At 43.5% G+C, this 26,808-nt stretch overlaps 1 protein-coding gene across 4 annotated transcripts in view; it reads left to right on the top strand.

Annotated features, from left to right (window-relative positions):
- The window catches only part of ARHGAP6 (Rho GTPase activating protein 6), a 552,843-nt gene that overhangs the window by 278,672 nt on the left and 247,363 nt on the right, over positions 1–26,808 (top strand). For 3 of the 4 annotated variants that reach the window (XM_079911256.1, XM_079911259.1, XM_079911258.1), the window contains exon 1: positions 5,677–5,894. The exons of the other annotated variant lie outside the window; for it this stretch is intronic. In XM_079911256.1, coding sequence (XP_079767382.1) covers positions 5,850–5,894 — 45 coding nt within the window. In that variant the 5' untranslated portion in view covers positions 5,677–5,849. Of the gene's footprint in view, positions 1–5,676; positions 5,895–26,808 lie in introns of those variants that run through there. 4 annotated transcript variants of the gene reach the window in all.

The raw sequence follows: 26,808 nt of genomic DNA, 5'->3' as shown, positions 1-26,808 counted from the left end.
CATGGACATATATACACTACCAAATGTAAAACAGATAGCTAGTGGGAAGCAGCCGCATAGCACAGGGAGATCAGCTCGGTGCTTTGTGACCACCTAGAGGGGTGGGATAGGGAGGGTGGGAGCGGGGGAGACGCAGGAGGGAGGAGATATGGGGATATATGTATAGCTGATTCACTTTGTTATAAAGCAGAAACTAACACACCATTGTAAAGCAATTATATTCCAGTAAAGATGTTAAAAGGATAAAAAATGGGCAAAGGGCCTGAATAGACATTTTTCCAGAGAAGACATACACATGGCCAACGGGTATTTGAAAAGGTGCTCAGCATCACTAATCATCAGGGAAATGCATATAAGAACCATAATGAGATAGCACCTCACACCTGTTAGGATAGCTATTATCAAAAAGACAAGAGATAACAAGTATTGGCAAGAATGTGGAGAAAAGGGAACACTTACACACTGTTGGTGGGAATGTAAATTGGTACAGCCATTATAGAAAGCATTATGCAGGTTCCTCAAAAATGTAGAATTAAAAATAGAACTACCACATGATCCAGTAATCCCACTTCTTCGTATGTATCCAAAAGAACTGAAATCAGGATCCCCAAGAGACATCTGCATTCCCATGTCCAGTGCAGCGTTATTCACAATAGCCAAGATATGGAAACAACCTAAGTGTCCATCCATGGATGAAGAGATAAAGGAAATGTGGTGTATATATGTACAGTGGAACATTATTCAGCCATAAATAATCCTACCATTTGAGACAACGTTAATAGACCTTGAAGGAATTATGCTACGTGAAATAAGTCAGACAGAGAAAGACAAATACTGTATGATCTCACTTACTTGTGGAACCTAAAGAAGCTGAACCCAGAAATGGAGAATAGATTGGTAGTTACCAGGGACTGGCAGTGGGGTAATGAGGAGATGTTTGTCAAAGGGTAAAAACTTCCAGATATGAAATAAACAAATTCCGAGAGGTCTAATGTGCAGCGCGGTGAGTATAGTTAACGTTACAGTATTGTACACTTGAAAGTTGCTAAGAGGGTAGATCGTAAATGTTCTCATCACACACAAAAATATGTTCACTATGTGAAGTGACGCAGGTATTAACTAATCTCATTACGATGCTCATTTCACAATCTGTATGTGCATCAAATTATCACGCTGCACACCTTAAATTTTTGCAGTGCTATATGTCAGTTATAGCTCAGTAAAGCTGGGGGGCGGGGAGAAGAATTTTCTGTCCCCAGGTATCCATAGTGCTGAGATGGAGAAACCCTGTTATAAAAGGGAAGCAAATAAGTGAAGTCTATAAAGACAGGGCAGTGTCTGCCCCTGGGTTGGGGTCACGGGGGAGGGTGTTACAATGCGGTTGAGGCACGCTAGCAGTATTCTATTCCTTGACCTTGGTGATGGTTAGATGGGTGTATGTTGTGCAAGAATTCATTTAGCTGCACATTGTATGTTATCAAATTTCCTGTTTCAAAAATTTAAAAATACCCTTGGAGGTGGGTTGACAAGATAATAGGATGGAAGAGTATAGGAGGTGGGTTTGGGGGAAGAGGTTCCCCATCCAAGAGGGTTCCATCGCCACTCTGTCAACAGTGACAGGGCTGGGTGTGCAAGAAGGGCCTCGTGCTCTGATCTCAGTGCGTGGCAGTTCTCACATGGGCCTTCAGCTCCTGCTACACCCTGAAGTTGAATTTGCTTCCACAGATTTAGGTAAAGTTTTCCTTAAACCAAGTAATCACCCTTGGGTTGGCCCGAAATGTGGAAAATATTAACTCAGCTTATAGGCAGGCAGAGTAAATACAAACAGGGATTTTAATTTAAATGCCCTGGCAGCAAGGGCAGCCTTCAGTACTGCAAGTGCTGTAATATTTGGGGACAGGAAGTCGTGGAAATGCTACTGTTAGCGTGACATATTTTCTCTTAAAAGTGATGCTAGTAGAGGAACTCCTAGAGATTATTTTTGAGTCCTCTCTGGGGGAAATTATAAACATCAGAGAAATTTATTTTAAAAAAAATGACTAACCAAAAGAGAACATTAGGCAAGCAGGCTCTTAACCTAACCAGTAAATGATGTGAACTTCAGCCTTTTCTGAAGTGAGGTTTTATGTGCTCTCTTTATGTCCCTCCATCACCCCAAAAGATCACACCTGAATTGCAAATCCACCTGCCATTTAATGCATAGTTTAAATGACCTAGAACAATAACTGCGAATTGTATGCACTTAAAAATATTTATTGAATAAGTAACCTAGTGAATAGTTAAATAACATGGGAAGGATACTTGGAAGCAGAGATGTACAAAAAAGAAATTGTTATTAGAGTGGTGTTTAAAATATACCCTGAAATAGATTCAAATAAAAATAATATGTGGAATTCAAATTGGTTAAGATTTTTTTATTGAAGTATAGTTGATTTACAATGTTTCAGGGGTAAGCAAAGTGATTCAGTTATATATATATATATATATATATATATATATATATATATATATACACACATACATATTCTTTTTCAGATTCTTTTATATTATAGGTTATTACAAGATATTAAATATAGTTCCCTGTGCTATACAGTAGGACCTTGTTGTTTATCTCCTTTCTATATAGTAGCGTGTATCTGTCAATCCCCAATTCCTCATTTACACCCCCTTTCCCCTTTGGTAACCAAAGCTTGTCTTCTGTGTCTGTGACTCTATTTCTGTTTTGTAAATAAGTTCATTTGTATCATTATTTTAAGGCCCCACATATAAGCGATATCATATGACTAAATTGTTTAAGACTTAACAGACCTCTTAGAGTTCTGCACAGCCTTCTAGACCCTGAGAACTGAAGTGGTGTGTGACTCACTCGCAGGTGAATTGAAGAGTCTTGCAGCATGAACTGATGACTTCTTTTCTTCAATGCTTTGTCCTATCTCCTCAAACCTTTCAAACACAGAAAAAACAACCCTATCGCACTGGAAAATTTAACTCCAACTTAGCACTGACAATTTAGCAAGAAGTCTGCTAGCAGGCAGTAGTCCTTCCTAAAGTATAAGTACACAGTTTGGGAACGATGGATTATTTTTGGCTTACAATAATGCCGTTTAGTGACTTAATAAAATTTTCAAAGGCAGAATAGAAACAAACCAAAACCTAAGATGACGCAATTTTAACATGGAGGCGACATACTCAAGGGTGATGATCAAAGGATTACGTGTAAGGTTTTGTTAAATCCACGGACCCGCCTTGTATTGTCTATATATATTAATAATGAACTAGTTTTTGTAGGAAAAGGGATTTTTAGCTTTGAGGGCTTAATGGCAGGTATGACGGAGGAACTCTCCTAAGGCTGGAGAGTTCCTCTTTCTAAATAGAGCAGCAGGAAGCAGAGGTCCCGAAACGGGGGCACTTGTGCATGCATGCCCTCCTTTGGCAGCTCCAGCTGCATTCTCTGAGGGATGCTGTGTGGCGAAGCTTGGGCTGGTTATGCCTCATTGTGAGGGTCTTTGAGGACATAGCTGTAAAGGTTGCTTTCAGCAGCAGAGCAGAGTGAAAGTGAAGAGCGGACTTTAGTGTGTTGTTTTTCCAGCTCTGCCTGGACGTGTCGGGGAGCAGGGAGGGCCTCCAAGGTGAGGGGGTTCGCTCCCACTTCGCAGAGGAAGAGGTGATCTGCGCAAAGGCAGACTGCAGGGAGGAGACTTGGGCAAATGGTGAAATTGACTTTCTCTTAAGACAGGTGGCACTCTGGCTGGAAGTTCCTGGTTTTGGCGGGGGGTCGAGTTTAAATTTATTTGTATGTTATTGCGGTGTAAAATATATATAGTGGAGGGTGTAAATTACACAAATCTGAACTGTACCACTCAGTGGACTTTTACATATGGGTGTACTTGGGTAGCTGTCATACAGATCAGGATACAGAACATTTCCAGAACCCTAAAAGGTTCCCTTGTATCCCCTTCCCAGTCAGGACCACTTCCCCATCTTGGTAATCATGATTCTGGCTTCTGTCACCATAGATCACACTTGCCTATTTCAGTTCAACATGTGAATTTCAACTCCATAATAAATAAATGGAATCTTACGGTACGTCCTCTTGAGTCTGATTTCTTTCTCTGGACACGGCATTTGTGAGAATACTCCATGTTGTGTCTATCAGTAGCATTTTCCTTTCACCACTAAGCAGTATGTATTCCCTTCACGCACCAGTTGGTTCATCACGCACCAGTTGATGGACGTTTGGATTGTTTCCATTTTGGCCGTTCTGCTTAAAGATATTTTGAACGTTCTTGTGCACGAGAAGGCCCTTGGCACCCATTTCTCTATGTATCTAGGAGTGGAATTGCTGGGTCAGAGGGTAGGCATACGATCAGCTTTAGTAGATATAATCTTACAGTTTTCCAGGCAGATGAACTGTCATGAGATCTAGTAGTAGATTCTTTAGGGTACCTGCACCCCTGGCTTCACATTCTCACTGCTGTTTGCAACTATGCTGCCAACTGTTTTAAAGGCTTCTATGCCCGTGGGTGGTTCGCCCAACCAAACTGTAAGGACTCGAACACAGGGGCTGCAGCCTATTTTCCTAGCCCTCCCCCCAGCAGGTGGAGGGCCACCCAGGGAGTCCAGTATAGTGGGACCCTGAAGAATTGACACAAGCCACCCCCAAATCCATCTTCCACTTGATAGCCACCCCTCTTGGGCTTGGATGGATTGATTTCACAGGGTCTGGGTGCAGCTTGCGAGAGGCTGCAGGTAAGTCACAGGCTATCAGGCCTTGGGAGGGACCTTGGCACTCTTCACGATGTTTTAAAGTGTAGGCTTCCACGAGGGGATTGCGGAGCAGAGGCCAGTTTTAGGTGGTGGTGTGAATCTCCAGCGTGTGCTGAAATGATTTGGTTTAGCTGGCAGAATTTGCAAATAGTGGACGTTTCTTCTATTTCCAAAACCTTGCTGTGTTGTTTCCCGATTTGCTAAGACATAGAAAGGAGGGCTCTGAGCACCCCGCCCCCCACTCAGGTCCAGCCTGGCACCCCTACTCAGTTCCAGCAGACTTCGGGCAGATTTTCCGGGGCTCCCCCTTCCAGCCCGCTTCCCTAGACACGCCCGGGTCCTGCAAGCCCTCTGAGACTCAGTTTGCCCAACGTGGCCCGGCCCCGCAAGCCTCCAGCCCTGCCGCCCCTCCTCAGCAGTTCCCTCGAGCAGCATTACTTGGTCCCTCTCCGCTTGCCCCCTCCTACGGTTCCCGCCACTGAGACTCTCCCAGAGGAAGGCTTTCCGAAGACCAGAGACTGAAACTGCATCCTCGCCGGGCCGGTTCCGAGTCGTCTTTCGGCATCAGATCCACACCTCCTTCAAAGTTAGTCAGTCTCTCTTTCTTGGAAACCCAAGCTCGCCCTGTCGCTGGTGTTGAAGGCTTTAGCAGCCCAGCCCCGGCATCCCGGATCCCACGGGCCTGGGCAGGGGCGGGGTGGCAGGAGTTAGGAGCGCCGGCCGCCCTGACACCTGTCGTGGGCGCGCTCGGTCGCTGTAGCCCCCAGCAGCTGGCGGCGGCGGGCGCGACTGGGGCCAGCCAGCAGCGGAAGGAATTAAATGCCCGCCCATCGAATCTGACTCGGCCTCCGCCCCCCCCCCCCCACACTCCTCCTTCCCCTTCGCAGTCGCCTCCTGCCTGTCCCCGCCGGCTCCGCGGCGGGACGCTGGTGCCCGGGACGCTTTGCACCGCGCTCCGGGCACAGGCAGCAGGGCTCGAGTCCGGTGGCTGCTCCAGGATGGCGGTAAAATAGGAGGACCCCGGAGAGGCGCCACGACCCTAGGCTGCGCCCGAGAGCCCGCCACTCCTCCCCGGTGGCGGCATGGGGGACCCGGTGTACCGCGAGAAACCGCAGCTGCACTACGCGGTGAGTGTCCCGGCGCGCTCAGAGGCGACAGCGCGGGCTTGAAAGGATCCGTGGCTTCCCAGAGGTCCTCGGTGTGTATGGCGGGTGGGTGGGTGAAGAGTGCCGCGTGCGTCACCCCGAGTGTCATCTGCTCAGAGACTCAGATGCCCCTTAGAAGGGGAGCCCCCATCCCCGGAGCCCGTGGTCCTTTGCCCCGCACAGTGGTCACTGCGTCTGGGGCCGGGGGCCGGACCCTGCCGCTGCCTCGCTGGCCAGGGCTGAGAAACGGGGCTCCCAGGGCTGCGCCCAGGTCTGCCCACTCAACCTTTGGTCACATACCCTGCAAGAACCGACACAGAACTGGATGGGAGGCAGGGACCGCTTGGTGATGGCAGCGTGTGGCCAGTGGACCCTCCGGAGAAATGCTGCAGGGCGGGTTGGGATGCCGCGGGTTTGCTCCTTGGAAAGGGAGCAAACTCCCAGGGAGTTTGTAGGGGGACACAGTGTTGCACATTTTCTGATTAATATAAGAAGGTGGCAGGGGGTCTAGTGTCGGTGGCCTCTCTTCTCCCTGTTGACTCAAAGATTCCACATTTATTGGGGGCCTACTGTATGCCAGGCACTACGGGGCGCTGGGGACCGCAGGACACACCGGACAAAAAGCTCGTGGGATTTGCCTCCTTTAAAGAAGGAGTCAGGATTTCAAGGTTAACGACCGACTGACCAAATCCAGATTCGAGATTGAGTCTATTTTTGAGAAAGAGAAAAGACTTAAGAAAAAAAAGTCGAATGAAAATCAAGATGTTTCTGAGGAATGAGTCCTGCTTCTGAAGATTCTGAGTGCTGCCTCCAGGAAGCCGGCAGGCGTCCTTGTTAGTTTAGCCCAGTCTGAACATTTCTAAGATGTGTCGTTTTGACGCGGAGCCTTGTAGTTGCTCTGGCATCTGCTACTTTACTGAGTTTTCCTTGACATGATTTTCACTATTGAGATTGGACGTGCTGGGTGCCAAGTTTCAAAACTGGAGGGAAGCAGGCAGAAACTTAAGACAAGAATTATCAGCATTGATAATAAGGCAAAGACAGTTATCTGTCTGGAATTCGTGTCCTCCAAAATGCACTCTCCACATTAAAAAAAGGAAAGTTTTCACGGAAGGAGTCGAGGTGGACGGGGGTGGTAGGTGCAGAGGTCCCCGATCTCCCCCAGCTGGTTCCCGGGGCGTATAGTGGGGTCCGGGATCAGCCGGGGGTGGGCCGTTGTGCTTGCTGCGAACTTCTGCGGTTTCACTTTGCTGCGCTGGAAAAAAAGAGGGCCTGAGTTAGAAAATCGTTAAGGTTCCTTCTCAGGCACACGTTCTAGGAACGTATGATGGCTCGTTCTCTAGTTTTGCCAGGGTCACTCGCCTTGAAATGCCCAGTGAGACACTAGTAAGTTACTAATGCTTGTATGTGGGGTTGTTTTGTTTTGTTTTGTTTTTTTGAGACACAAATGGCTCAGCGATTTGCCTTTTAAAGCGGTATTCAGGACAACCCGTTTTCGGCAGAGGTCTCTTTGCACTGAAGGATCTAGGGTCTGTGCTCATTATGTCTAATCAGCATTTCACCGCACTCCCTTTTTCAGATTTTGAACTGTGTGCTGGTGCCCTTTAATTTGCAATCTGAGGTGTCAATGTCATTTACGAGGTGAGGGAGGAAAGGTGAGACCTGGCTCCTTAAAAAAAAAAAAGTCTATTCATTCTATGAATGATTATTGCCTCAATTATGCAAATACATCCAATGCATCACAAAACGATTTAAAAATGATTTTCAATCAGCTGTCTCATTCTCCTAAAAGCATAAACTTAGAGTCAAGCTGATGTTAATGTCTCCTCTTGCTCTCTGAAGATATGCTAATGAGATAGCCCTTTATTCTAGCTCAGATCACCACTTACATATTTTCTGATTTAAGACTCTTAAAAGGAAGATTCCAGAGGGAAGATGTTGGTTCTCAAGTTGGAAGAAGTCACCTGGGTCCTCTGAAGTTTCCTATGCACACTTTAGAATGATAAAGCAGCAACATTCAGCAGCACCGTATCAGTCACAAGTCAAAAGGATGTTCTTTATTGTGACCCATTGTTTTTCATATTAACATAACTCTCTATGGCTTAAGATCTATTCTAACGCTGCACTCTTCGTCAGCTTCCCCTACAGTGGTTTAGGTAATTCCAAGAGCTTGTTTTGCCTTTTAGCATAAATATTCCACTTATTTCTCTCATCTTGGTTTTGCCCCACTGTGTATTGTCCTGGAGTCCTGCGGGCTTTTTGTGTCTGTATCTTCCTCGAAAAGAATTATCCTCCATGTGTCCTCACCTCTGAAATATAATCCAGGGGCAAGTATATAGCAATACTCTTCCTTCAGTGCTTTTTTCATTTGTCCAAGGTGAGATTGCATATAAGAAATCAATGGCTCACATTTTCTTCGTTCACCAAACATCTGTGGAGTGCCTATTGTGTGCCAGCTATTTGGTCACTTTTCCAAAGACGATTAAATAGTGAAAATGTTAAGAGTTGTTATGAACTCTTCACTCATCTTTTTAAATGGTCCTAATGGTCACAAAGAGAGAAATACAAACACTGAAGTAGATAACAGCATCCTGCATTTATAAAATCACTTAACACTTTCCCAAAGTATAGCACAACTGTCTTGTTTTATCATCATAACAAAAATGCAGCTAATGTTTTCCTCCCAACCTTTCCTCCCACGGTTTTCCCACATGGAGTTTATGGTGACTCCATCCTCCCAGCTGGGTGTCGTCCCTGATGCCTTTTGGTGACGTGGTCAGATTTGTATTTTGAAAATCCTGCTCTGGTCCCTGGAAGGAGTCGAGGGTGGGGGGAAGTTAGAGCGCATCCTTGGCGCTTGGGCCAGGGAGAGATGAGAGGAGGTGACCTACACTCGAGCTGGGCTGGAGGTTGAGAGCAGTCAGCATAGTTGAGAGATGTTTAGGGCGCTGAACCAGCCAGCCTGTATGTGGATGGGCTACAGAGGTGCTAGAGTATGAGGGTCAAGGGTGACATGCGCAGATCAATGTTTGCCTGGCAGCACTTCTAGAGAAACTGCAGTTTCTCGTTAGTATTTTCTTCTACAAGTTGCAAAGTGTTTGGACACAGTCTGTGTCACTTTCAGCCTCAAATCCGGCTGGTGGGTTAGACAGGTTTTCTATTTTGTGGCTAAAGAAATCCAAGCTTAGAGCGGTGGAGTTCAAGGTGGCACAGGTGCAGTTGGTGACAGAATGGGGAATTTCATCCAGGTGCCGTGATCCCACAGACCTCATCGGACTCATTCAGAGAACCTCGCCCCTTCCTCTTTTGTCACCATAATAAACCAACAATCAAATAGCGTACCTTCAGTGACCTAACGTCACCATCCATATCGTTGAATTACACGACCGATAGCTCTTTATTGGACTGGTGTAGACAAAACGCAAAATTCCAATATCCATTAAGTTCAATGCCATAACTTTATGTCTTTCTCAGCCTCAGCAAAATGCACATTTTGAGCAGGATACTTCTTTGTTGTGCGGCTGTCCTGTGCACCGTAGGATGTTGACCAGCATCCTTGATCTCTGCCTACTAGATGCCAGTACCATAGCCCCACGCCACGCCCAGTTATGATAACCAAATGTATCTCCAGACAGTGCCGTATGTCCCTTGGGGGGCAAAATTGCTCCCGCCTGAGACCCCCTGGTCTATCTGATTTTCATGTATGTTTCTAAGAAGATGTGACATTTACTGTGTAATAAGATCGAGAAAGAGAAGACACAGTAAATGTTCTGAGTATTTTATATATATATATATATATATATATATATATATATGCTATACAATGAACATGCAAAACTTTAGAGAGAGACCAACACAGAGGTTCAGAGAGAGTCTCAAACACAGCACAAGTGCTGGGGGTAGAATAATGAGTCACCCCAGTTTCAATGATCACGGCTTTAACAATGTTCTCCCACTTTTGTTGACCCCCAAAAGTCAGGTCACTTGGCCTGGGTTAAAGATTACCGTAACCTACCTTTCCCAACAGTCCTCATATACCTTCTTCCATTAACCACAAACAAAATATTACAAACCTTGATTGTCTGCCAAGATCATGTGACAAAAGTCTAATTTCATGACAAGCCATGCAATTAAGTATGGCGACTTCTTCAGGCGAATTACTGAGCTGAGTATTAGTTGTAATTAAAAAAATTTTTTTTGATGCTTTGGCCGCGCCACATGGCATGTGGTATCTTAGTTCCCCAACCAGGGATCGAACCCGCGCCCCCTGCATTGGAAGCACAGAGTCTTAACTGCTGGACCGCCAGGGAAGTCCCAAATGAGTGTTAATTTTAGAACAAATTATCAGGCATCTTTTTTTATCTTCTATTTTATTTTAATTTATTCATTTTTTATTTTCTTAACATCTTTACTGGAATATAATTGCTTTACAATGGTGTGTTAGTTTCTGCTGTATCACAAAGTGAATCAGCTATACGTATACATATGTCCCCATATCTCCTCCCTCTTGCATCTCCCTCCCACCTTCCCTATCCCACCCCTCTAGGTGGTCACAAAGCACTGAGCTAACATATATATATGGAACTTAAGAAAAAAAAAAAGGTCATGAAGAACCTAGGGGTAAGACGGGAATAAAGACACAGACCTACTAGAGAATGGACTTTTTTGAAAGGGAAACAAGAAGATTTCCTGTTGCCGCTGGCTAAGATAAATCTATGGATGGGTGATGTGTGTTCTGTTCATAGAGGTGTGACAAAAAGCAGGGGGCTTAGACTCTGACTTGGGATATCTCCCCATGGAGTCTGGATGTCAGGATGCAGCCATTTTCGTCCCTTGGACCGGTCTACTTCTGAGCTTCTCTGTTGCTGACATCACTTCCTGTTTGGTGCAGTTGCCCCACTATCTGTGCTCTTGACCACAGCCTCATCATTAAATGCTGACTGTTTCCTTGCTCTGCTTAAGTTTCCTCCTCCCTAAGGAACCCACTGCAAGGGCTAAGCTGCTTACCCTACCAGGGAGCCTTTCTTCACCCAAATCAGTCGAGGTCTTAATATGATAGTTTCTAAGTTTGCTTTCTATGAACATTCGATTTTGAAAGACTTTATAAAGTCATTAAGTCCGCTTAATAATTCAGTGGTGTTGAGTACAGGATATTCTTTGGTAATTCCGAAGACACCCAGAACTGGGCACTGTTGCAGGGCTGAGATGATATGAATCCGTTATCATCCATCAGCTCTGCCAGTGTAGACATGTTAGGAAGTTCAGCGGAACTTGTACTGACCTGCTGCATGGCTCAGAATTCACTTTTATAACACTGTTTGCTAGTCATTTGTCTCCTCAGAAAGCCAAAAATTTGCAAGTTACAGATAAGTGGGAGATTACTGAATCACCTTAATTAACACCTCTGCTAATCATGGGTACCTTTCCCACCACCTGCCCCCAGCTTCCAATATGCATTCTTTTCTGCTGCACTCAGTTTTTTCTGTATGTGGCCTCTTTGGTCTGGAACTCTCATCACCTTAGGAAGCTACCTATCCCATCCTTCCAAACACTTCTTAAGCACCGCTGCTAGTTGATAAACAATCGGATTCCTCTTGGATGTTGCCTGGAAGAGATATCTGTCAATAATAAGAAAACAAATGCTACCCTTTGCCTGGTCCTTTCTGATCATAAACTTCTATTATTTCCTTTTCCTTTTCCCCGCATTGTCATAACCCTGGACCAAATACACCTGAGTCCCAACTTGATTGTGATATTATTGTCCAGTCATATGCACTCTTCACTGGGTTTTTGATTCCCCACTTGTCCCTCACCTGTATCACTCTTGGTCTTTTCCATCACCGTAAATGGTTGGCGACTTGGCGAGCTGCCCGAGCCAGACACTTAGGGGTCATCCTGGAGTCCTCCCTTTCCTGCACCCCACGACATTGAATCTCTGAGCCAGCCCTGCCAGGTCTGTTTCACAGCACTCCCCAAATTCATCCTCTTCCTTCCATCTGCACTGCTGTTACCTAAATCCAAACCCGCGGCATCCGTTGTCCTCACTAAGACGACGTGGTAACCCTATATTCCAGGCCTGGGACCAGTTGAGACCTTTTCAAAAGAAAATGAAGTTGTGACATTTCAGTGCTTAAAGCTCTCTGGTTGGTTTCCATTACACTTAGACTAATATCTCCCTCCCTGACCTTGGCCTTCCAAGTCATCGTACATAATTCTCCCTGCTTCCTAACACCCTCCCTCAGCTTACCACTGCCCAGCCACATTAGTGTACTTTCTGTTCCTCAAACGTGAGCAGCTCTTTCCTGTCCCAGACCTTTGTTCCTACTGTTTCTTCTGCCTCAGACATTCTTTGTGTGGCTGTTTTTTGTATCCTACAAGTTGCAGGAAAAAAAGTCGCCTTCCCCGACTGCTCTCTCCAAAGTGCTTCTGATCCCAGCAGTTACCATTGATCATATCACACTAGGTGCTGCCTTCATTGTTTGCTCCACTACTTGGTACATTATACATTGTTTGACTCTCCCTACTGGTGTGTAAGCTTATTCAGGGCAGGGACCTAATCATTCTTTTCCCACGATATCCCCGCTGCCTAGAATGGGTCCTGGTATAGGATGGGCACAAAATAAATATCTATGAGGAAATGAATCTGGCTGCCTGGGTGTTTTTACCTATAATAGATTACACCAGCGGGTTCAAAACTTCACTCGCCATCATCTGATGATTGCAAAACATATTGGCTTCAGGGGTTCACCCAATTTCCACTAAGTGAGAATCTCCAAGGCCTAGACTTGGAATCAATGATTCTGATATCAGCCACGTTTGGAAAGCACCAATTAATTTACATGGTGGACCACTTACTGTTCAAGAAGCCTCTACAAAGCCTCGGATTGGGCGGCAAAGTGATCCAGAGAGTTCAATCCAGTGCTTTACCTGAGGTGACCCTGAGGTAATGGAGTACAAGTTTTCAGAGAGGTCTTTTGTTTTGTAACCTAGTATTCATTTCAGCTGAACCCGCTAAGGATACAAGAGGCATAGGAAGGCTTCCTCTACGTAGCGTGGTCTGGCCATATGTCCGTCAGCATCCATTTCCTAGGTAATCTAAGCCAGTGATTCTCAACCAGGGGACACTGGGAAATGTCTGGAGGCACTGTTGGTTGTCACAACTGGCATCTAGTAGGTAGAGACCTGAGATGGTGCTCAGCACCCTGAACAATGCACAGCACAACCTAACAAAGGATTGTCCAGCCCAGATGTCAACAGTGCTGAGATTAAGACGCCTTGCCTTAGACATATCTCTGTAGACATCAAAATCTTCGCTCTTTTTGAGGTTCATTCTGTATAGTGGTCTCTAAAATGAATTATACATATTTCCCTGCTATTTACGAGCTGGACAACATGTGAGTTACCTGTTCCAGATGTGAGTCATGGTTATGAACATGATGTTTCACACTGCGGGGGAGAGGGAGATTACCCTGAGAGGGGTGATGGTGGCCCTTCCAGAAGCCTCATTACCTTGAGCTTTTTACTTCTTCACTCCTCAACTCTGATGCCCTTTGTAATCTTGGATCTTGTTTTTTAAATGCTTCCTGTCTTCTCTCTTGTGTCAGACTTTAGCTGACTTCTTGATTTATCAATGTCTAATGGTCTTATCTCAGTTCACTGCCTCTATTCTGATATAGCTGGAATACCAGTTTATTAAATCTGATAGTCCTGGCTCTAATATCAGGAATCATAATCTCCCACCTAGGATGTGAGGGATTCTCAGAAAGCCCGCGTGCTTGGATGTTGGATCTGTGACTGTATGTGAGTAAGGAGCTAGCGCCTGCTTCTGTCCAGCAGTCAGTCGTTAAGGATGTGATGTGGACTGACCTGCTCTGGGGGAAACGCAGAAGCACTGAAAGAAAAACAAAAAGAAGGAGGAGGAAGTTAGCTTCTCCCAGCTCTTCTCTCTCAATTCCATCCTGGTTAAAAATCTCCCAGTCAAGACACACCTTATTGGTCCAATGTGGGCCCCTCGCCCACCCAGGAGGACGGAGGGATAGGATCGTCAGGTTTGAGTCACTGCCCACTGCTATTGCTAAGGAGGCAAACTGGATTCAAAGGCGTTGGATTTAAAAGAATAAGTGCTTCATTCGCTTTCACATTTTAAAAATTAGAGAAATTTGCTGTGATCTTCATCATCCTATCATTTGTACTCAGGCTTAAATGGTTTCTAACTATCCTTGCATCTCTGTATCACTTCTTAGAGTGGCAGAGTCTTATATGGGAGCATCTGATTGGCTGGAACAGGTCACATGATTTCATGTTAGTTTTAAGAGGGAAGAGCTCCCATTAGGGAGTTCATAGTGGGAGACGTGAATGATGGGCCAATAATTCTATATAATGATATATTGCCTTGAAACAGGAGTGGGGTTTGCACGATGAAGGGTAAATAAATGAACAAATGTCAATTGCAAAAAAAAAAATAATAATAATAAATAAATAAAATAACAAAACAAAAAATGAAAACAACTTCCCGATCAGCCCAGGGTGGCAGTTGTATTGGTGGCCTATCTGCCACTGACAAGGATTGTGGAGCCCTTTCTCAAGTCCTGGCCACATCAGTGAATGTTAATTAGCACGGCCTGTTTTAGATTGTAAGCTCCAAAATGATGGGGAGTGAATAGATTTAAAGGTCTTAGTTGCTTGCAAAATTTTGGACTAAGCTCACCAACATTTACAAACGAATACAGTTAATTTAGTATAATGTACCTTCTCAGATTTTCTGGTTCTAACCTTATTTTCAAAAGATCAACTATTCTAATTTATGTTATTCTTAAATACTTTCTGAATACTTAAAAACTTAGCGATAGATCAAATGAAACAATAAGGACTGCCACCCATCTATATATGGTACTGCTCTCTCTGCCTTTATGGTGACTGCTTGGATGTGGCTATGAGATACATCTCAGTTTGGATAAGTTATACACAACGTATAAGACTACTTTACTCACTCAAATATGATCAGTGTTACTAAAGGCTCTTTCCTTGAAAGATGTCATAACCCTTTGAAATGAAAACCGGTCAGGATTTTCTCCCCATTTCTTTGGTTGCTTGACACATTCTTAGAACTCTTCTAAGTTAAATTTTTAGAGTAAAATTGGAGTGTCAGGAGTGCCAAATACATTAGATTTCTGAGATGAAGTTTTCAGAAGAATTTGGAGTTATGGCTTTGGGGAAAAGTTGCCATGGAAACAGCAAAAGATGTTCGTTCAGATGAATCAACTTTAAAAATATTTTTTGAATGACCCCTTTCTGTAGCTGACTGAAATCTCTGGTAAAGAAAGGTGTCCATCCAAGTGAAATGAAGAGACTAGAAGCATGTCACCAGTGTGTGGAGTGCCTCAGCTGTGTATCTGCTGAGCTCCCCTGGGCCAGGTGGGTGCCGCCCATCGTGGACGGGACTCTCGGACATGGTTCTGGATTCTGTACTTGGTGGTGCCAGTTTAATTCGATCCACAGAGTAATAATCGTTTAGCAAGAAAATGGAATGTCAGGTTTGCTGGCGGAATTTGAAAATGGTCGCACGTGGTATTATTTTTGTAAATCTTTATGCACATGACCTGTAACAGTGCCATCATGATGTCATTTTGATTGTCTAAGCAAAATGTAAAACACAGTCTTAACTTGGATCTCAAAAGATGAGGTATTCTCCCACCTTAGCTGCTGACTCACAGGCAAGGGCATTGTATCCATCAGGATGTGGCAGGAAACAGATGGGACACTCAAAAAGGCCTCACTTAAGGAACAGACTATTATGGATGTGTCAACAGGTTTACAAGAATCAATAAAGGGTGGTGAGGCACACAGCAATTAGCAGCGGGGATGCTGTTACCACGTGGGCACAGAGAGGGTCCAGTGTTACCGGAACCTGATGACTGCCAACCTCGCTAGAAGGGACCCTGGAAATGGACCCAGCGAGGATTGCAGCAAGGGCAAAATATAAAGAAGCAGGGGTGGCGTGGGATAATAGGTAAATACTCTGATCTCTTGGTCTTCCTGCGCTAACTCATCTCCTTCTAGTACCAAACCCAAAAAATCCACTGAGGTCAGTCTCAGAGGGCACAGACCAGCACAGAGAAGGGCAGGGATTTTTGTCTTGTTTTGGCACAAGTGGGGGAGAGTTGGCAAACAGAAAATTCATCATATGCGCGTTCAGGCTTGTTTGGGATTTAATTACTTTGTGAAAGACCCTAAATTCCTGAGAATATAGACGACTCCCAAACTGCTTAGAATGTCTCTTTCCTCTCCCCTGTGGGTTAATTACCACATTTAAACTAGTAATGTGTCAGACCAACTCCATCTACATATGATGTGCATGTCTTTAAGAATAGTCACATCACAAGCCTATTAAAATACTTACTCTTCACGTACTATACAGTATATATCTACATAGATGTTGTAATTAATTTAATATCGAGAAGTTCCATGCTTAATTCAGAAATGCTTTGGTCTAAATGTATTAATGCAAATTCAAACTGCAATACATTTTTTTCCCTCTAAGCCCCATAGGATCGTCTAATGTAATTTATTTTCCAAACAATGATAAAGGAAGAATCAGTTTACCTCTTTTTCTGGTTGGTGGGTAAAGAGTTTTGACGCTGAAAGTTATACGTCAACGCCGATGGGTTAACCTGTGCTTTATTCTCATTTATATCTGTTGGTAAAGGAGTTGCAGCTGAGGACTGCAGTCGAACCACCCTGTACTCCAGTTAGCTTAGCAGGGAGAAAAACTCCCTTTTCAACCTTGACTGCAGAAAGTGACTCTCATTCTTAAGTTAGTTCCTCCTCGAGGCCCCTGTGCATCCACTTTCATAACATCCATCGTGCATGTAATTGCACCTCTAAAGACCAAATTCATTCCAGAACTGAAAAATCCAAAGGGGCGGAGGCCAGAACCAGGGCCCATGTCTAGATGCCGTGTCCCTGGTCACGTGGAGCACGTGCCTGATAGCACGTGCTTGAATGTCAGCAAAATTAATCAATAACTTAGAGCTCTTAGAAATATTTAGGCTGACTTGCAGTCTCAATAATAATAATCGCCAATATTTATTGAATGCTTTCCATGAGCCCTGGACATATTACACATATTATCTCATTTAATCCTTACAAGAACCCTGTGAGGTAGGTCCTACTATAATCCCCATTTACAAGATGAGGAAACCAAGGCAGTGCGTTTAGATCTGTTTCAAGGTCACACAGCTAGTAAGTAGTAGAATTGGGATTCAAATCCTTGTCGGTTTGACCGCCAAGTCTCAGTGCTTGAACCACTGCACAGTGGCTGACTGTTAAAATGGCATTGGCTTGAGATGTTACCTTTGAGATGACACTCTTAAAAGCTTTTCATTTTGTAAATATTCTAGACGCACAGGAAGTTGCCAAAGTAGAACCAAGAGATTCCATGTACCCTTTATCCAGCCTCCTTCAATGATAGCGTCTCACATAATTACAGTACGATATCAAAACCAGGAAATTGGCATTGGTGTAATGCTGTTAACTTGAGTACACACCTTGTTCATGTTTCACCGGTTTTTTACATGCATTCCTTTGCGTACGTGTGAGGGAGGGAGGGAAGGACCGAGAGATGGAGAGAGAGAGACAGACACAGAGAGAGATCCAGGCAATTTTATCATGTGTCTAGATTGGCATATCTGCCACCACATTCAAGATACAGGACCGTTCCATCACCACCAAAAAACTCCCTCATGCTACCGCTTTGTAGTCGCACCCACGCTACATCCTACCTCTGGCGCCTACTGTAATCCGGGCAACCACTGACCTGTTCTCCATAAAATGACACCTTTTAAATTACTTCCTCTGTCCTTCCGGCACAATGGGAACATTCCTGTCTCCATTGATCATTTATGTCAAAAACGTGCAGAGACCTAACAGGAGAAAATTAAGGTGAATCGATAATGAGATCAGAGAGGATTTTGGTGTTCTTGTCGTTAGTAACATACACAACCACAAATAAAGACATCCTGTTTGGTATTTTTTAGCTGAACGTTGTGGTAATTTTGTAATTCCAGCTCTTGTGTTTTCTCTAGCAAAGTGCTTTTAATTGAAACAGCACAGAATTTAGCTCCTGCGTGAATGCGCCATGCTCCCTCTTTGCATGGCTGTTCTAATGGAACATCCATTTCAGGAATGACAGCCGCATGGTTGAACTTGCAGCCGCCTGGAAAAGGTACATGAGAGCTGGCACTCTGCCCTCCAAAAGTATTTATGAGCAAGGATAAACACAAGTCCCACATGTATTTGCGGTAGCCACGACCCAGTTGTGCTCTGGGCAGCACAAGGGTTATGTAAACCCTGGCGTTGATGGTACACATGCATTTTTATTCATTCATCTCGAAGGGAGTGGCGGTTCATAGACCTCTCTTGGGGAAACGTTTGAACCTTATCAAGATTAGCTGGTTCAAAAAAACCTTAATAGCTGTTTTTATTCAGGATGGCTGCGGAGTGAAACCTTATCATCGGGACACAGTTATAAAGACTTCCTGCATTTATTTGGTTCCCACTGTTGAAAAAAAGGTGTAAAAAGAGCTGATGCTGTCTGATGCTGCAAACATAGGCACACTCTTATTGGATACTTCAATTAGTTCTCAGTTTTACTGCGCGATTTGCCTTGATCTTTATTAGAAAGGGAGAATGTTTTCCAACATCTAGACATTCTTAGACCACGTATCGCTTTTAATTAGGTAGGCAGCGAATACCATCATTACCATGTAGGTACTTCATATCACCCATTGTAGGGTGTCTAGGGAGAACCCGCGTGTGAAGAACCTTGGGGCCTTCCATGAGATTTCTGCACTGGGGGACACTTTTAAGTTTTGGATATCATTAAAAAGGAATGAAATATAGAACACTTGGCATGCGTACACACGTGCACACAGACACACAAAATGGTGCTTTACTTTATAGCTGTGTTGTCTAAAATGTAGAATTGTGTTTCTGTCAGTTAGCTGTTGTCACACTAACGCTGCATAAAAAATGACTTTGAAATTCAGTGGCTTAAAACGACCATCTTTTATTCTCGTGGATCTGTGGGTCAGCTGGGGTTGGCTTATGGGGCAGAGCTCAGCTGTTTGACCCGAGGTCAAGCTGCCAGTCCTACAGGGCTTGGCTCCTTGGTCATTTCCATTCTACATGTGTTTATTCTAGGGCCTAGGTCGGTGGGGCAGCATTTATCTGGAGAAGTGCAGAGGCACAATATGACAAGTGGAATCGACTACGAATACTTAATGCATAGGCTGGACTCCGGCACACTCTCATCTCCACCTGCCTGCCATTGGCCAAGGCAAGTCCCGTCCAAGCCTAATGTCACTGGGTAGGGAAGTACACTTCCTCCATGATGTGGCAAGGGTGTGAGTGCAGTAAGGGGTGAAGAAATAGGGCAAATCGTTCACTTTACCACAGTATGTAATCAAATTCTGAAAATACTGACATTTTTAAGAAGGCACAAACCTATCTCAATTTTTTTCCTATTTGGTCAGTGAGTTCTTTCTGTCATGGATATCAATATATATTTCCTTATGACCTAATTAAACAACAAAGGCAGGATGATGGGGCTATCCCGCTGATACCAGTCCCCACAAATCCACTTTGATTGGATATAACTGAATAGATATCAAGGAAATATTATAGAAATAGACTGAATATATTAACAGTTAAACAGAATCACCACGGTCTTCTCCTGTTTCCTTGGGCTTAGCAGCTCTGGTTCCTCAATATATCAAGAGGAAAACATTCAAAATCACCTCCCAGGACATTTTAGCTTTAATTTACTAGTGCTACTTGAGAAAGATTTATCAATTTAGCTCCTGGTTTAAAACCATCTTCTGAAATTGTGGACGAGGTCATTTACAATCAGAAGAAAAATATATTAATCCTTTAGTTCAAACAAATCAGAGCCAACATTTGGAAATCAGCTGATGAGTTTGATCAATTTTGACATGTAAATGGATAAGCTAAATTCAAAATAATGCACACATGCAAAAATCTCCTCTCTGGAGTTTGAAACCTTTGCCCTGTCTTCCTCTATCGAATCAACCGATTGGACAGTTGCCAAATCCTGTTTTGTTTTTCAGTTTGTTCTGTAGGGGCTCATACCTAATAGAGCACCTACCGTATTGCAGTCACTCAGTTGTCTATATCAGGGGTCAGCAAACTATGGCCCATGGACCAAATCTGGACCACTGCCTGCTTTTTTTTTTTACAGCTTGCAAGCTAAGAATAGATAAATATTACATTGTTAAACAGTGGAAAAAGTCAAAAGAAGACTGGTTCACAACATGTGAACATTATATGCAATAGAAATTTTAGTGTCCGTGGAAATAGCCGTGTCCATTCATTTACATATCAATTATGGCTGCTTTCATGTTACGACAGCAGAGTTGAGTAGTTGCGACAGACTATATGGCATGCAAACTCTAAAATATTTACTAGCTGGCTCTTTACCCAAAAGGTTTGTGGATTTCTGGTCTAAAGCTATGTCCAGATGACCACAGATGCTGTAGATAGATCTACTGTTATATAAGAACGAGGGCAAAAGAAAGGGGACACACATGGTTAGCATGGAGAAGAAAGTTGAGTATGTTCAGATAAGGACAAAATATCATTGAACATTCATTTATTCACCAGTATGTGTGGAGGACTGGGTGTGTGTCCAGTGCTAAAGGAAAATTTCACAGAAGAATAATATCTAGTTTGTACTCTCAGGCTTACTCTTGAATAAAAAGTAAGATGCATCCACATATGACTTAGAGTGTCTGAAACCTATCCTCCTCGTCTCCTTCTCTAAGTCACCAGAAAACAAATCCTTGGCAATTTTTAAGATAAAATTTGTATTTTTTTCAGAGCTTATTTTGTAAATATTCTAGATGGCATAATTTTCGTGAGCATTGCTATTCTTACCAGTTCAAAGTGGAGAGTTGAACTCTGAAAAATATCATTTACTTATTGGTTTAAAGTGCTGGTTCTTGTTTTGCATTTGAGAGTTTTACATTAGTTATCCAGAACTCCCTCAGAGGAAAGAATGTAAAGGGCCTCCAAGGGCTGACCCTAAAAACATCACTGCCCTTTTCTTTAAACTCTCTATAGCTTGCTGAGCGCTCAGCCATAAGAGCTGGGCCGTGAGAGAGCTGTTGGTCCTGCCAGTGCAGCCCGTGTTTTGCCAAGGGACGTGGCCCCGTCTTACGCTCTGTGATGTTTCTTTTGGCTGACTCTTCCGCATTCTTGTGACCCTTTGAATGGAGATGTCTTTACAGCTTTAGCGCTACAACCTGGCCTCCCGCTATCATTTCCTGCAGGTCTTGTCTTAGATCTCAGCAACTTCCTGAGTAAATATCACCTTGGTGTCTGCTAAGAGGAGCTTGGGAGGTTCACAAGACCTGGTTCCCACCATATGTGAAGCGTAATGTCCGTGAGTCTTCTTCTCACTGGACTCTGCAGGAGGTGAGCCTGGAATTCCCTTCACTTCCAGAGCAAGGGGCAACGTGAGGCGCTGAACAGAGAACCAGGCAAATGCCCCTGAGGGTGGGGATCATATCACCCCAGAGGAGGAAATTCCAATTGAAAATAGAAACCGGGTCAGCTCCCTTGTGCGAGGCAGTGTACTAGACTCAGAAACCGGCAACCTGGAGCCTGTGAGGGCTGCTATCAGGAGTCCGTGAACTGGCCTGAACAAGGGTGTTGTGTTTTAGTGCAGTAAATTGGGTGGTACAAACCCAAATGAAACATGACTTATCTACTTTCACAGTCGTGCTGGGCTGGAGGGTTATGCGGAAATGACTCAATTTCATACATTTGTCATGTTGACCAATGGTCAATTCTTAATAGAGAAAGGCAATTTGGGAAGAATATTTTCTTGAGAACTATGGTATATGTAGATATGGCGGAGGCAACTTCTAACTTACCATGGTAAGAATTTTTTCCATTGGTTGTTAAGGAGCAAAGGGTTATTTTGTGGAAGCTATATAATATCCCCTTGTTAATTAAATTAAGAGATCTCAATTAATGTTTGCTCCTTAAAATAACAGATCTATAATTAACCGGGGAGCGCTCACAGTATTACCGGGTTGCTAAGGAAGTTAGTGGCTTTTTGACTAGTCTGATGAATTTCCAGAATATCTTTAAAGAGAGTCTAGAAACTTTATCCTAACCCTTAAAAAGCTATGGAACAGGATGTCATTTGGGGGAAGTTTCATCTGCTTGCTTCAGCTCGTGATCCAAGTTTGGAGGAGAATAAACCTCTCCAGGGTTTTGTCTGCACATAAAGTTGAGAATATGTGCTATAAACTCTTTTAACCTGTTAAGAGTTTGATTTGGGGGGCGGGTAGGGGTAGTACTGGAAGAGAGTAAAATGGACACTTTTGACTTTAATGAGGAAAATATTGCACGACGGAAAAATGCTGTCTGTTGGTTGGTTGTCATAAGCTTTAAAATAGTATTTTACAGTGGAAAAAATGTTGTTTGTAGGACTGTTTTTCAGAGGTTTCTTTTCTGTGTATTTAAAACATTTAATTTATTTGTTCCTTAAAATTTTTAAGCATCACAGACACCAAAATCTTGCTTTAGAAGTAGGATTTTGTTAACGGAGAGATCTTTTTTGATTTATATTTCATATGTATGTGTGAAGATGTGATGACTTCCACAGATCTCTAGAGACAGAAAGTAGATTAGTGGTTGCCTGGGGCTGGGGGTGGGAGAGGGGAATGACTGCTAATGGGCACCAGGGATGTTATTAGGGTGATTGAAATGTGCTAAAACTGGATTGTGGTGATGGTTGCAGAGTTTGGTAAATTTCTAGGTGAATTTTATGATATGCAAAGGGTATCTCAATAAAGTTGTTTTTAAAGAGTAAGCCTTAATAAGAGCATCAGAAAGTATTTATTTGCAAATGAAGGATTGAAATCAATCTTACACAACCAAACTTGAAATACATTAGTAAAATTATCGTATATTTTTTCCCTTCTAGACCACCCACCGAGAAAAATCACAATGTAATAAATGAGACAAAACACGATTTTTTTACTACTTATTCAGGGTTCACAGAAATCTGACCAAGTGTTCGTTTGTGGTTAGCACAGAAACATCCCACCAAACTAGACACCAGACTTCTAAGAAATTCAACTTTCTAAGTAAAGTGCTATCTCAGTTTTGCTATAATTTCGGTTTTAAAGAAAGGCACGTTAGCAGGTGATTATTTGTTTTACGACACTATTTTCTGTAGTGCTCTTTTTAAAATCACAAAATCACCTATGTATTTAAAACAGTATCCTTTAGACCTACTGTATAGCACAGGGAACTTGGCTCAATATTCTGTAATAACCTAAATGGGAAAAGAATTTGAAAAAGAGGGTACTTGTATGGGGTATCACTGAATGACTTTGCTGTATACCTGTAACTAACACATCATTGTTAATCAACTCTACTCCAATATAAAATAAAAATGAAAAACAAACAAACAAAAAAAACCCAAACCAAAAAAGCACAGTATCGTTTAAAAACGAACTCCGCTGCAGTCTGCACATTCCAGCAGTATCCATTACAAAAAGCACAGTGCACACAAAAGGGTCCCTCCTCCTCTCCTTGCCTAGGACTGTGTGTCTCTGTGAGTATGCAGGCCCAGCACTACCTTTGCAGTCCTCCTGGGAGGATGTGGAAGGGGTCCTCCAGCTCAACAGCTCTCAGCCCTGCAACTTGACAGTAACACTCTGAGAAGTCCAGAGGGTGTGTGGCTACAGGTCCCCGCGTGTGCTCCTGGGTGAACCCTTGACATAGATATCCAATGAATCATAGGGTGCAATTCAGAGACACCCCCCCTTCCCCTTTCCTGAGGGCTGTGGAATCAGATCTACCAGGCTGTGGCACTTGTTGCATCTTTTATGCCTGGAGAAGTAATGTTTATGGCAAGGTACCAGGTTGAAGAGGTATTAGGTTGGTGAAGAGAGGGAGAAAGCTCTGCAGAAAGAAGGAATAGTTTGTGCAAAGTCTCTGGGGAACAAAGAAGAACAGCAGGTTCGGGCTTCCCTGGTGGCGCAGTGGTTGAGAGTCCGCCTGCCGATGCAGGGGACACGGGTTCGTGCCCCGGTCTGGGAAGATCCCACATGCCGCGGAGCGGCTGGGCCCGTGAGCCATGGCCGCTGAGCCTGCGCGTCCGGAGCCTGTGCTCCGCAATGGGAGAGGCCACAACAGTGAGAGGCCCGCGTACCTCAAAAAAAGAAAAAAGAACAGCAGGTTCCAATAACCTAATGAAGAAAGTTCAGAGTGAGCGAGGTGGAGAGGGCATAAGAAACATTTGGAGAAATGGGTGGGGTGGGCAGAAGAATGACAGGGTCTTGAAAGCCACACAGCAAGGATATTGGATTGTAGCCTAGGAGCAAGAAGAAGCTATTGAAAAATTTTAAACAGTGTGATGGGGCGTGTCTGTGTGTGTGTTGTGATCAGTTTCCTCATCCATAAAAAAAGACATGATGAAATTGTGTTACAGCCTTTTGGTTACTCAAGATAAGAGGTCCTTTATTGCCAGGATACCCATAGGGTCTCCAGCCCTGGATATCTTGTCAACCCTCGTAGAAAGAATTCATGGATGACTGCGGTGGGATTCTACTACTTTAAAATCTGCTTCTGACTGTTCCTGGCTCCTCTGCTGCAGCACCCACTGAACAGCAATTACTACATCTCTCAGCTAACTAGCAACAGAGAATCCAATTAGTTCAGTTTGGGCAGTGGCATCCCTGCTGGGAGAACTATCTCAGCATGCCTCCTCATAGGCCCCTACTGATTGGGTGACTGTCGGATCAGTCACCACCCCTGGGCCAATCAGCTACGGGTAAGGGTGGACTTATAGTACCTGGATGGAATTTTATGCTCAGGGAGCCCCCAGTGGCTGTTAACCTCAGCAAGAGGTGAATGTGGGCATGGAAAGAATTTTGTTGCCCTTCTCAGTAGCAAGTAAGCAAACCACTGCCAAGAGCAACAACAACAACAAAATCTTGCAGAGTTGTGGCAAGGGTAACAGATATTGGAGGTGAAACTTATACAATGCTTGCCTCACTGCTTACAGCAGTGCTTGTCAGACAGTGTGCATTGAGAAGTTGGTTGCTAGCTTTGCTATTAATCATTCCATTCCTCCCACACCCACACAGTTACACACATCACTTCAGTAGACTCTGCTTGACAGGTTACCAGTTTGGGGTCTTAATCTTCGACACAAGAACCAGTGATAATACCTTTGACCAATGGATGGATGACTTATAGCTCTATTTTCATAGTTTTTTAAAGTTCTGTTATTGAAGTCATTTGTTTTCTTTAGTTATTAATCTTACTGCTTCCTCCAGCGTTTTGTTGAAAAGCATTTCATCATGTTTTGGTTAAGTGATTTATGGTTAGCTCACAAATTCCAGTCTCAAGATTAAAGTTACTCACAAATTCCTTAGGACATTCATTGTGTTAGCAGAAATTAAAAGGAAAGAACTGTAGGATTCCTTCACAATTCTGTTTGAATTCCATCGTATACCTCCACCACATTTACCTCCAAATGGCCAGTAAACATATGTAACATACATACAGTTGGCCAATAAGGACATGACAACATGTTCTAAATCATTAGCCATCAGAGAAATGGAAATCAAAACCACAGGGATGTACCACCTTACACCGTCTTGGATGGTAATAGTCAAAATGACAGATAGTAACAAGTGTTGGTAAGAAGATGGGAAAATCGGAACCCTCATACACTGCTGGTGGGAATGTAAGATGGTACAGCCACTTTGGAAGAGAGTCTGGCAGCTCCTCAAAAAGTTAAATATAGAATTATCATATGACTCAGCAATTCCACTTCTAGATATATACGCAAGAGAAACGAAATGTGTGTCCACATACAAACTTGCATATGAACGTTCATAGCAACATTATTCATAATGGCCAAAAAGTAGAAACAACCCAAATGTCCATTAACTGATGTATGAGTAAATAAAAGGTGGTATACCCATATAATGGAATATTAGTCAGCAAGAAAAAGAGTGAAATACTGATACACGCTGTAGCGTGGATGAACCTTGAAAACATTATGGTAAGTGAAAGAAGCCAGACACAAAAAGGCACATGTTGTATGATTCCATTTATTTTGAAATGTCCGGAGTAGGCAAATCCATAGAGACAGAAGGTAGATTGGTGGCTCCCTAGGACTGTGTAGGGGACAGTGGGGAGTGGCTGCTAATAGTTACGAGGTTTCTTTTCAAGGTGATAAAAATGTTCTAAAATTGGTTGTAGTGATGGTTACAAAACTCCATGAATATACTAAGAACTATTGAATTGAACATTTTAAACGCATGAATTATATGGTATGTGAATTTTATCTTAAAAAGGTGGTTGTAAAAAAATAAAATCAACCAATGCTAGACTTGAATGGTGTATTCCGCTGTAAGGTAGTTGTCTAAGCACATTGACTTATGAAACAAAAGCTCCTCGGTTATCTATTTATGAGTTGGTTTGCCATATATGTACTTAAGAAACTTCTCAGTTTACTTACAATATATATGTGACAGCTAGTTTATTTTATGTCATGGGAAACAGAAACAGAATGAGCAAGGACTGTTTACGTGAGCATAGTCTGGCCTTTCACTGAAGACTTGGGTGTATTTTAATGCCCCAAACCCACATATCCCACGCATGAATCAGGGCCAACATGCTGGGAGCAGTCACGACTGCCAACCACAGGAAAGTAAGATGCATTTTATGTGGACATTTGTAGGCAAATGTAGCATAATCTATTTAACTGGTGTGGTAGTTGTGGTGATGGTGTGCGTGGGGGGGGGGGGTTGTGTGTGTTTACATTGTGTGTGTGTGTGTGTGT

Source organism: Stenella coeruleoalba, assembly GCF_951394435.1.
Source record: "Stenella coeruleoalba genome assembly, chromosome: X".
Taxonomy (NCBI): domain Eukaryota; kingdom Metazoa; phylum Chordata; class Mammalia; order Artiodactyla; family Delphinidae; genus Stenella; species Stenella coeruleoalba.
Note: the sequence above shows the minus strand (reverse complement) of the source record. Positions and strands in the feature narration are given on the sequence as shown.